The following is an 11,128-nucleotide window of genomic DNA, read 5'->3' on the forward strand; positions in this document are numbered from 1 at the left end:
ATAGTACACGTACCTCGGGAAGAAACAGGGTTGTCTCAGACTCCATGTTTGCCACCCGAGCCGAAGGCAGCACATGCCGTCTGAAATAACCCTGTTTCTTCCCTCGATACGTAATGTACTATTTTGATTCGTCCATTTATTTCTTAATATTTAATTTGATATAATTCCTATTCAATTAATATGACTGTATTACTAGTAGTCAATGAACCTAAGATGATTGCCAATGTATGAGATCATTACAATAAATAAAGATACATGATTCAAAATCAAAACACCCTGTCATTTTGTCCTTACTTCCCCTAGAGTTTCCCACCGGTTATGTTTTTAGTGTAAAGTTTTTTTTTCGCGTTCCCGAGTCGACTACTAGCGATTAGATTATAACAGTGGAGTAGTTATATACCTGCTGACTTTAATTTGGTATCTATGCTATATGGTTTAGAAGTAGTTATCAGTTTTCAATCAATTTCTCATCATAAAGAAATGCACTATCAGTTAACGTTTTTTATTTATCAAAATTAACAATTAACAATTAATGCTGCTAAGGACCACTCGGTGGTGGAGGCACGTAGTTCGGATCATCTGAAGCACATTCTTCTTCCCAATTACCAGGAATTACTTCCAACGTTAAATCAATTAATTTATCTAATGGACAGAACGATTCACAACCGGGTATAGTTAATTGGTGTGGAGGAACATCGGTGGAGTTTTTTAAGAATATCTGAAAATAAATATACAGCTCATTTCAATTTGTTTGAATTGTGACCTTGAAGAAATTGCGCGAAGATAGAAAGAATACACACTAGGCGTGAGCAAGACAGAAATAGTTGAAACAAGTTTGAACGAGCAGAGCTCTTGATGGGCAGTCTTAGAAGATCGGCTAGAAATGTAAAGTACTAGACGAAAATATTTAGCAATTTCTTAAAACAAAAATGTATATAAATTAACAATAGAAAACAAAGCAAAAGTTTTATAGGTGTGTAGAACGTTAAGTTAATGAACTTGTTTTTATTTTTTGGCTAAATATGCTTTTAAATAAAGCATATTCTTAAATTTTAACGAGGCAGTTTAAATAATTTTGCAAATGGAACTGTACACTTTTGTCTAGCTCTGGCTCGATGATCGGTGAAGAAATGACCTCCGCAGACAAATATGATTGAATTTGGAATTATGCTACGGCGCATCCTAATAAAGGGAAGGGGCATATCTCCAACTTCTTGAAACGAACAGTACATTATACAAAATATGAAGGCGAAAATGGAAAATATGCAATCTCTGCATAATGTTTAATAAAAACCCCGAAATACAAGTCTTATTTAACTTGTAAGGCTTTTGTAGTCTCGAAACTGATTAACTGTAATAATTTGTCACATAGACAGAATATGAAATTCAAAAAGACAATACGGCGATTACAAATAGATTTAGAATTTGTTGTCAGGTAATTTACATAGATAAAAAATGACAAATGGAAATTGAACGAAAACGTTTATATAAAAAGGATCTTTCTCTCAATGCGGATCAATACACCGTAAAAATTAACAAAAATCACTTACATTGCTAAGAGAGTTGGAATCATCCTGATCAGGAGGTAGTGTCACCAACACTTAGGGGAAATACGGACAAAACGACATAGCGGGTTTGTTTCGAATTTGGCGGACTATAGCGAAGCACGAACATGAAAACACGTGACAGCGGCCATTTTTACAAACGTGCACGAAACCCAGCGCCATTGGGTCAGCCTCTTTGAAGTTACGAATGAGAACATCTTTCGTATTCACAAAAATTTATTTAATTAATGGATTTATTTTGATTTTTGGTGTTTTGTGTTATATTTGTATATTATATTTACTAAAATTAAAGGCTTATGATATAAANGGCAGACGGGACGCAGCATCCTCTCGAATGCTAAGCAATGGTCTAAACCTCTAGGCCATGCCGCTCGGTATGTAAGGTGAAGGAATGGAACACGTTACATTTAATAATAAGTTATATATGTTGTTGTCAAGGCGGTGACTTTCACATAACCTTTTGGTAGTAATTAGCTATTTTAATGTACTTGTTGTTAATGATAATGGATATAGAAAATATTAACATATGCACAAACGTTCTCTAATCCATAATTTATATAAATTACAATTCTATTATCAGTATGTCATTAATGATCTTATGAACATCGGCAAACGTGTGTTATTTGAGTACATACCTATATTTATTCATAATAAATAGGGAAAGTCATTTAGAGAGGAACAGTAAGTTCATGATCAACAAACTGTCAAACGTAATCCGCTTTTTCAAACTTATTTATTATCATCAGTACGTCATAGATCAGGGATGAGCAACTCATTTTCACATTAAAACAAACGTGCTATGAAGTTACGCGCTGGAACTTTTTGGCATTAAATGTTACGCCGAAACGCTTGGTTTGACTTTGAGCAATTGTTCTACAAACGCTGCTGCGGCAAGAGATGTCTTATACTAGGTTTATTTTGCTAATAAAAGGATAATGTGATATCATCATTCAGTGTTTGTATTGACATAAGGTTAACGCATACGACCCGCTAGTTCGCACAACACTTAAATTTGTAACTGACTCGTTCTAAAAAAATAGTTCTTCGAGGAGGGGAGATCTTCGAAAGACACCCTCTGGGAGTAGTGTAGAGTAAGGGGTTCAACCCGACGGTTGTGCACTCCAGGAAGGTTTATTGGGAGGGTTGAGACAGTGGAGAGGGTTGAGTAAGGTGAGAGAGAGTTTAACGGGGGGAATGGTGTGAGTGAAAAATCGGTGTCCCACTTTAGTGAGTTGGGTGGGCTTTCTCGCTAAATAGGAAAACTGTATTTGAGAAAAAAATGAGCAGCCCTAGAGAGAAATTGGCATGACCATCTGTTTAGGGGCGAAGTCGGAAAGTGTCGATATAGACAGGTTTGTGTGACCTGACACTGAGGCCCTGAGATTTGCCGCAAATCTGGTTGCAACCTCGGGGAGTGAAGAAATTAACATTTGCGGAGATCCGTAGGATTGTTTTGGTGGAATTTATTTAAAGGCAATACCATCAGCGGTTGACAGTTCCAACAAAAGTTGCTGTTGGTTAATAGCAAGATTAATAAATGACCACAGACAGCGTAGTATACGCCATCTATAGAGATTTGCCACTAATTGTGGTACTCACACGTGTGTGACTTAAACGCGCATTATAAGAATAGATACATATACATATACTTTTGAAATTGAAAATGTTCCCGTCAGTGGTATCGAATGAAAGGTTAGTGGCAACTCACCATGCTGTGCTGCCATTGGTTGGAAATACGATAAAAATTATTTATGAATCTATTCTCCGTTTCATCCCTTAGTTTGGATAATATTAAGTAATGTTCGAGGCAATTAAGAATGCTTGGTTTTTCACTACTTCACCTAAATAAAAATATTCCAACCCTTAATTGCCTTTAACTTTACTTATTGTTTAGGAATAAAAAAACAATCGCATACCTCCTTTAAGTCTTTGTAGCTTCGTGTTGTACGCATTTAGTACGTAACTGAAAACAGTAGGTGGTACCATTTTGTCTGGGAAGTAGTCTTTCGTCCATTCGGGTAAAGTCAAGTTGAAATGTTCCTGTTATCATAAACTTGTAGTCTTTGAGTTGATAGCACTAGATTTCAACGTCATCCGAAATATAGATATCGTATAGGGGGGGAGTACATTTCTAAGCAGGCAGACAATCCATGTACAAAAATAAGCATTTCCATTAAAAAAAAAGATGGGTATGATTGTGAATGTGACCATTACAAAAGCTTAAAAAATAAAAAAAAATTCATTTTCGAATAAATCATAACATAATGCAAAAAATTAAAGTTGTTTATCTTAGTGAAAAAAACAAAATTGTTATAATTCTAGAATATCCTATCATCGGCTGTCTCAGCTGCACCACTTTCCTTCACAAACGTTAATTAAATGTCTTCTAAACTTCTATCGTCCTTCCTAAAGTACGCACCCGATACACGTCACATAAATACTAATCTGTTGAAAATTTTTTCTTCTATACCGAACGTATTTGTTTCTCGTTACCATCGAAACTTATTTGACGTTTCTCAATTTATTTTTCTTGTCTTGATTGCTCGGTGAAAAGTATGCTTTTATAACATGGCAGCGGTACACCTAGCAAAAGAACATTTACCCTCCACCAATACGANCACAACATGTCAAAATCTTCTGTCACACAATGATAAAGAAAAGACGTATGTAATAAAAAACAATAAAACAAATAACGGATGTCTTACATTATATTTAAATAATCTATTAAATTTTTGTCACGAACTTTTTATTAAATGTTCTATTAAATTTATTTCTTTATTTTGTAAATATTAAATAACCAATAATAAATATTCAACATTGATAATTTAATAATATTTAGTATTAATTATATTAAATAATGATATTTTAATTTATATCAATAAATAATACATAGGGATAACTAACCTCAATTATATTGGAGCACTTAAAAAAGTATTTTAGCACAATTTTTTCACTAATATTCACAAATAGTAAATAATATTAATCCAAATATTCAATTTAAATCACTACTGAATATATTTTATTGCCACATATATAATTCGCACTTGTATGAAAATAAAACACGTGTTGTGACTGTAAAAACTAAAACCATGTGGATAAATATTATAAATAAATATGAAAACAGTGATCAGAGGCGACAAGCGTACCAACATGCGCGACTAAGAGAGGTTTTATTTCTATTTCGTTGGTAGCTTTTTTCCGAGACTTAATGAATTCGGTTGAGTGGGCAACTTCATCCTGTTAATTTTGTGTTACAGTGATGCGCGCGCATCTTGAAATTTCACTCTCATCAGTTTTTCATAACGCGCCTAAAGAAGTATAACTTCAATAACTTCAAAAAGATTTGACCTTCAAATGGTCTCATGAACAAAGCCAAAGTCACATTCAATGCCATCAACTGATTTCCTTTTCGAAAACATATACCACTTCTGCCTTAAATTTTTTCGGGATAATGGGAATCAACGAAAATATTTCATGTTTAGTCTGTTTAATCTGCTTGGAAAGTGTAATCCCTCTCCCCGCTATTATACAATTATGTTACCGTAAAGTTCGTATTCCAGATGACGTTGCAATCTCATATCCAGCTTTTGGACTATTTTTGATACAACAATAAACAGAGCACCTCAAGAAAAAGTGTCAGACAGAAGCATAAAAGTTGCAACCTAACAGACCAATCAAAACATCTCTACTGGTAATATATATTACGCCAAGTCTATTTGATGGCTTGGAGATCAATATTTTTTTCTTCCATTTGACTCATTGTAACATAATTCATTTATGAATTTTTTAAACCCTTTTAGACATTAATTATGCTAAATGTAATGAGAGTAATGTAATGACAATATAAAAAAAATTATCTGGTGGGAAAGCTGTTCAACTAACTTACCTAACTTAACCTACACTGTGGTAAAATGGTTTGTTGGGCGTATAGCTTCCTTCAAATTCCCATACCAGTGGTTGGTGGTGATTAAAAAGAAACAGGCGAGACGAGACATATTATAACAATGTACGGTCTAATTCAATTTATCATAATTGTGACCTTGAAGAAATCTGCACAAAGATAGAAAGAATACACACTAGGCGTGAGCAAGACAGAAATAGTTGGAACAAGCTTGAACGAGCAGAGCTCTCGATAGGCGGTCTTAGGAGATCGGCTAGAAATGTACAGTACTACACGAAAATGTTTAGCAATTTCTTAAAACAAAAATGTATATAAATTAACAATAGAAAACAAAGCAAAAGTTTTATAGGTGTGTAGAACGTTAAGTTAACTCACTTGTTATTATTTTTGGCTAAATATGCTTTTAAATAAAGCATATTCTTAAATTATAACGAGGCAGTTTAAATAATTTTGCAAATGGTACTGTACACTTTTGTCTAGTTCTCGCTCGATGATCGGTGGAGAAATGAGCTCCGCAGACAAATATGATTGAATTTGAAATTATGCTACGGCGCATCCTAATAAAGGGAAGGGGTATATCTCTAACATCTTGAAACGAACAGCAGGTAGAGGTTCCCCGAAATTCATTTAGGCTATAAGCTTCTGCCTCTTAAAAAACGTTGACCTGGAGGTCCGTTCCTAATTGTATGGCACGGCACGTGGTTAATAGTCTAGGCAATGTTTTACGATATAAATCTAATAATGTCCATGCTCAATGCATTTCAAGACCCATGAGATTTTGAAGTACCTCTAGTAGTACGTAAAAACCGGAAAGAGGTTCATAATTTTGAATTGAGTCTCTAGTAGTACGTAAAAACCAGAAAAAAGTTCATATTTTTGAGTTGGGTGAAACCATTAAAAAAAGAAGTGATAATTCTCAAACTATCAAGAATCTTATTTTGGGCAGATCTGAAACCCTTCTGAGTTAGATACTGCTTTGGTCTGACGCTATTTCCTGTGACAATCTGCATTGTCGATACGTAAGATGTACTAGAAGTATTTTGATTCATAAAAAAGCGCTTACTTCCGCAATAAGAGTGCTGTATATGTCTTGCACATCATCAAATGTTTTCACATTCTTTCCAGTAATCGCGGTAAGATTGTTAAACAGATCTTTGTATTCGTTCAACATCAGTTGAATTTCGTCAGATTTCTCCAGTCGCTCCAATTCCAAGCTGTATTGAGCACAAGGTTTTCTCACTAACAGCAACTATAAAAATAATGTATTTGAAATCAGTTAAAACGTTTGGCAGCAAACCCAAAAATCAAGAATACGGTAATCTTACTAAAATATTAAAACAATTGTGTCTATCTGCACCGAGATACCTAGCGAACTCATGACAAACAATGAAAACCAGAATCTCAATATTTATAGTTAGGATAAGTAGGATATACTGCAGGCAAGACTATGTAACAAGTAGGTATAATATAATTCTGAATACTTTGTCATCACAATAAGGTCTTTAGATCGACTCCAACTTATGTCTATATCCGTACAGTAATCTAATCTATTTCTACCTCTGCTCCCGTTTCACTTCCATTTCCGCTTATTTTATAAGTATGTTTCTAACTAGCCCTTCATGTCTGACTAGGGTCCTATTAACCTATCTCCCCTCGTCATCATCGTCATCATCATCATCATCATCATCATAAGGTCGTCAGTCCTAAGACTGGTTGGACACGCACCGCCACTCCTTCCTATAATAAGCTAATCTTCCCATTTCCCTAAAACTAGAACATCCCACATCCTTAACTATTTGCGAACAGTAATCTAATCTAGCTCTACCTCTACTCCTTTTAACTCCTGTTTCTGCCTCTAATATACCTCTGACTAGACCCTCATGCCTAAGAAGGTGTCCTATCAATCTATCTCACCTATTTATTATTGACTTCCATAGAGTACTCTGTTCTCCTATTCTTTCTAATACCTCTTTATTTCTAACCTTCCTTATCCTCGGTCTCCTCATCATTCTCCTATAACACCACATTTCCAACACTTCTAACCTTTTCTTTTCCGCCGCGCCCACCGTCTATGTCGTCGCACCCGTACAGAGCCGCGCTCCAAACAAATACCTTTAAAAATCTTTTTCGATTTTCTAAATTAATCGTTCGCGAGCATAGAAGTGACTTCTTTCTATTGAAGACGAGTCGACCCTGCCCTATTTATCTGACTTCTTAGATACCTAAAATCAGTAACTTCTTTCAATCTTTCATTTTCTTTACATTCACTCTTTCCTCTATTTGATATTAATTTCCATAATGTCATCCTTTCTACTAGTTTTTCTTATATCTACTTATTTGGAGAATTATATATATTACTTTTACACTTACATGATCGAGATGAAGTGGCTCTGAATGTACTGGAATGGGTTGCCAATCTAAGGGTCCCCATTTTTGTACCGAATTAGGTGGCCATAGTCCAGCATTAATAAGTTGAGCGGTTACTTTAGTCCTATCTACATCTGTTGTTTGAACGTAAAATTCACTAGGATTGTAAAGGGATCCCAAGAAATTCCCATATCTCTCTCTTAACCATTTGCCCAACTCATACATTTGTACTTTTCCAGGCTACGGCAAGTTTAATTATTAAGAAAAGAACGGTGAACTCAGCATAATTTATTTAAGAAACAGCGAAAGAGGTCTCGACTTAAAAAACGTCATTTTGAAGAGTAATTTAAATTTTACATTCTTTTAATTTTACATTTTTATACTAATTAATTGATAATTTTGAAAGGCCTATTGGGATTCGTCCACCTGGTGACAGATCTTGTAACTTCATGAAGAAAAAACAAATTGACATGAGAATAATGCTATTAATTAACTGTTTCTTGGAGGTACCTATATGAAAACTATTTGAAAATTTTAAGAAAAATGTTTCCTAAACTAAAAGCTGTTAAAGCTTGCATTGGTATCAGAAAAGTGAATTTCGTACTGATAATTTATTCATGTCTATAACTATTTTGAGGTTAGGAATCTACTTCTCGTAGTAGTATGTTGTTTATTTATTGATTGAACAATTTTCACTTTCTATAAAATTACTTTTTTGAGGGATTGTGTCGCCTCAATCACATGTTCTGCCAATATTAATAATATTTTATTATCCACAATTATAATTCATTTACTTTCTCTAAAGATGTGCCCTTTTCAGTGTCTTGGATGCGCGCTGGCAAAATCGTAGGTAGGGAGAAAAAAGCTCATTATACTCTCAACTCTTGTTCATTAAGCATACTTATTCATACGGTACCTGCCAGAAATTTTGTTCAATCATGAATAGTAGTGCGAGTCTAAAACAAGTGTTAAAACCTTTAATATGTCTTCAAATATAAAAAAACATTTCGTTTATATTTTCAGTAGTAAATGGTACAACACATTTGAACAATGCAATTGTAGTAGACTAAAAGACTTTGAGAAGTTTTTCCTCATCACCGCCATGTTCTTTAGGCTCCTCCTATTTGACGGATCCCAATTGTTTACAGTTTTTTTATTATAGAATAGAACATTGTTTATTTTCAAATCTTCTAACTGATTGTTATCAACTGAAGGTATAAACTTACATTAGTAATTTGCCCCCATCCTACTGGATAAAATGTTTCATTGATGTAGGGATCGTTCGGGTAGGTATCAGCAGGTGTTCTAGGGCCATGTCGATATATCTGTGGGAAGAAAATATGCTTGGCAATTACATTAAAGTACGTTTCAAATGCTACTTAATTAAAATTACATTATAATTATAGTATTATTGCATTGGCCGTAACGTAAATTTATAAATAAACATTTTCCTAGACATTAGATTAGACGTACGGGTACCGTGGCCGGCGCATAGTCCTGATCTAAATCCCTTTCACTTCTGTTTATGGGGTTACATATGTAACAGGACGTGTATCAAACGCTAGTGCAGAACGCTAAGGATTTGCGCGACCATCTATGATCGCTGCAAACGAAATACGTCAAATGCCGGACGATTTTGCGGTACATGGGCGTGTGTTTAATTACTTCTAATGGAAGGATAGGGCTACCGGCGAGTCATTCCTTTTTCCCTATTACATCTAGTTAACGCCCTTCAAAGCTTGCTACTTATTTCAGAAACACACTATGGACAAAACCACTCTTATTATGCAGGTGCTACGGTATATCAACGACAAACTTCAGGTTTGTTTTTCTTTTATTGCAACTAATCACACTCCCCAAATAGAACCCGTAAGATAAAAAAGACATGCATTTACACATTCAACATGAGAAAAAGACCAGTTCGCCTTATTTGATTTGCCTCATCAGTACGGAAATCGAGATTTGTCCAAAATGTTTCACTTTACCAATTACGCCACATTAAAAAAATACAACGTGTAATTATACAACACGATACTGAAGTAAACCTTCTTCAAACATAACGGGATAGGGGTTAAGGAATTGATTTAATGGTATTATTTGTACACTATGCTTCGCACGGGTGCAACGCTGATAGTAAATATACTATAGAATGTCTTTATATACAACAATCACAGCTTTTTTGTCATTAGACAATACAAACCGGCCGGTACCGCCGCAACCGCTATGTTCCTGCATTTTAAGTCTGTAATATCTTCGAAAGTATTCATTTAAATTACATGCTGTAAAGGGCCATATTGATCTATATTAAATGCACAATGTATTTAAAAGTACTTAATTGGATAAGGATTAATGCTGTATTGCTTGAAATCGCTTCGTAAATAAGCCATTATTTCTCGTAAAAAGTAAAGGATAAAAAATTCTTATTGTGGGTGTTTTATTTATTTTGCGCTGCAGCGCCACTTCTTTCTCCTATGAGGGAGCACACGAATTTTTTGGAAGGATTGTAAGTGCAAGTAATTTACCTCACTGATGAATAACACGAATAACTGCACTTAGTAAATTTATTTACAAATATACAGTTATTACTACAAATGTATGTACATATATTGAAGACCCTGAACTTGATACACTGATGCTACTAATTGTTGTTTGTTGTTGTCTTAATTGTTCATTTTTTGATGTCTCATTATTGTGAGTGTGTCAGCCTATTTATAACATAATCTCCATCCTGATAGAGGAAGGGGTGAAAGTGCTAACCAACTGGTTTCTAATATTATTTAAGTACTTGAAGATAAAGTATCTTAAAGATATTGTTACCTGCAAAGTTCGATACCCTAAAATTACACCTAAACCACTTACATATAATATTTGTAAAAACCAACAAAATTGAATATTTGAATTTCCAACTTAATGTTTCAAGGAAACGGCAGGTAAATGTACCCTGGTCTGAACATCTACCTTACCGATGAACCTAGAGATTTAAAATTAAGGCTAACAATGTTGATATTGTTAATGGAGATATACTCCAGCAACCCTTGATTTTTCTGTGTGAGATGACATTTTACCTCGACCCCGCTGAGGCAGTAATATTCCACAGATAATCTTTCATTCTCTTCTGTCTTCATTTCGTCCGTCTCAACTTTCTCACCCGAACCACCACCCACCCATTTCCACGATTCCTGAAAGCAAGCTGAAGAGGACCTTCCGCCCTACCTTCCGGCATAGTCCGGAGGGACTGCCCGCCTACCAGCATTACTAGCTGGTGGGAATGAAACACCCAAAAGTTTTTTTTTTT

General features: G+C 34.7%; 1 protein-coding gene across 3 annotated transcripts in view; it reads right to left on the minus strand.

The window, feature by feature from the left end:
* Positions 1 to 486: 486 nt before the first annotated feature.
* Positions 487 to 11,128, minus strand: part of LOC108732335 (venom acid phosphatase Acph-1) — a 27,148-nt gene continuing 16,506 nt past the window's right edge. For all 3 annotated transcript variants that reach the window (XM_025973915.1, XM_025973913.1, XM_025973914.1), the window contains 5 exons: positions 9,060 to 9,158; positions 7,837 to 8,073; positions 6,530 to 6,715; positions 3,482 to 3,605; positions 487 to 718 (listed from right to left, as the gene is read on the minus strand). In XM_025973915.1, the coding sequence (XP_025829700.1) occupies positions 660 to 718; positions 3,482 to 3,605; positions 6,530 to 6,715; positions 7,837 to 8,073; positions 9,060 to 9,158 (705 nt within the window). In that variant the 3' untranslated portion in view covers positions 487 to 659. The remainder of the gene's footprint in view (positions 719 to 3,481; positions 3,606 to 6,529; positions 6,716 to 7,836; positions 8,074 to 9,059; positions 9,159 to 11,128) is intronic.

This window comes from Agrilus planipennis, unplaced genomic scaffold (assembly GCF_000699045.2).
Source record: "Agrilus planipennis isolate EAB-ADULT unplaced genomic scaffold, Apla_2.0 scaffold30, whole genome shotgun sequence".
Lineage (NCBI taxonomy): Eukaryota > Metazoa > Arthropoda > Insecta > Coleoptera > Buprestidae > Agrilus > Agrilus planipennis.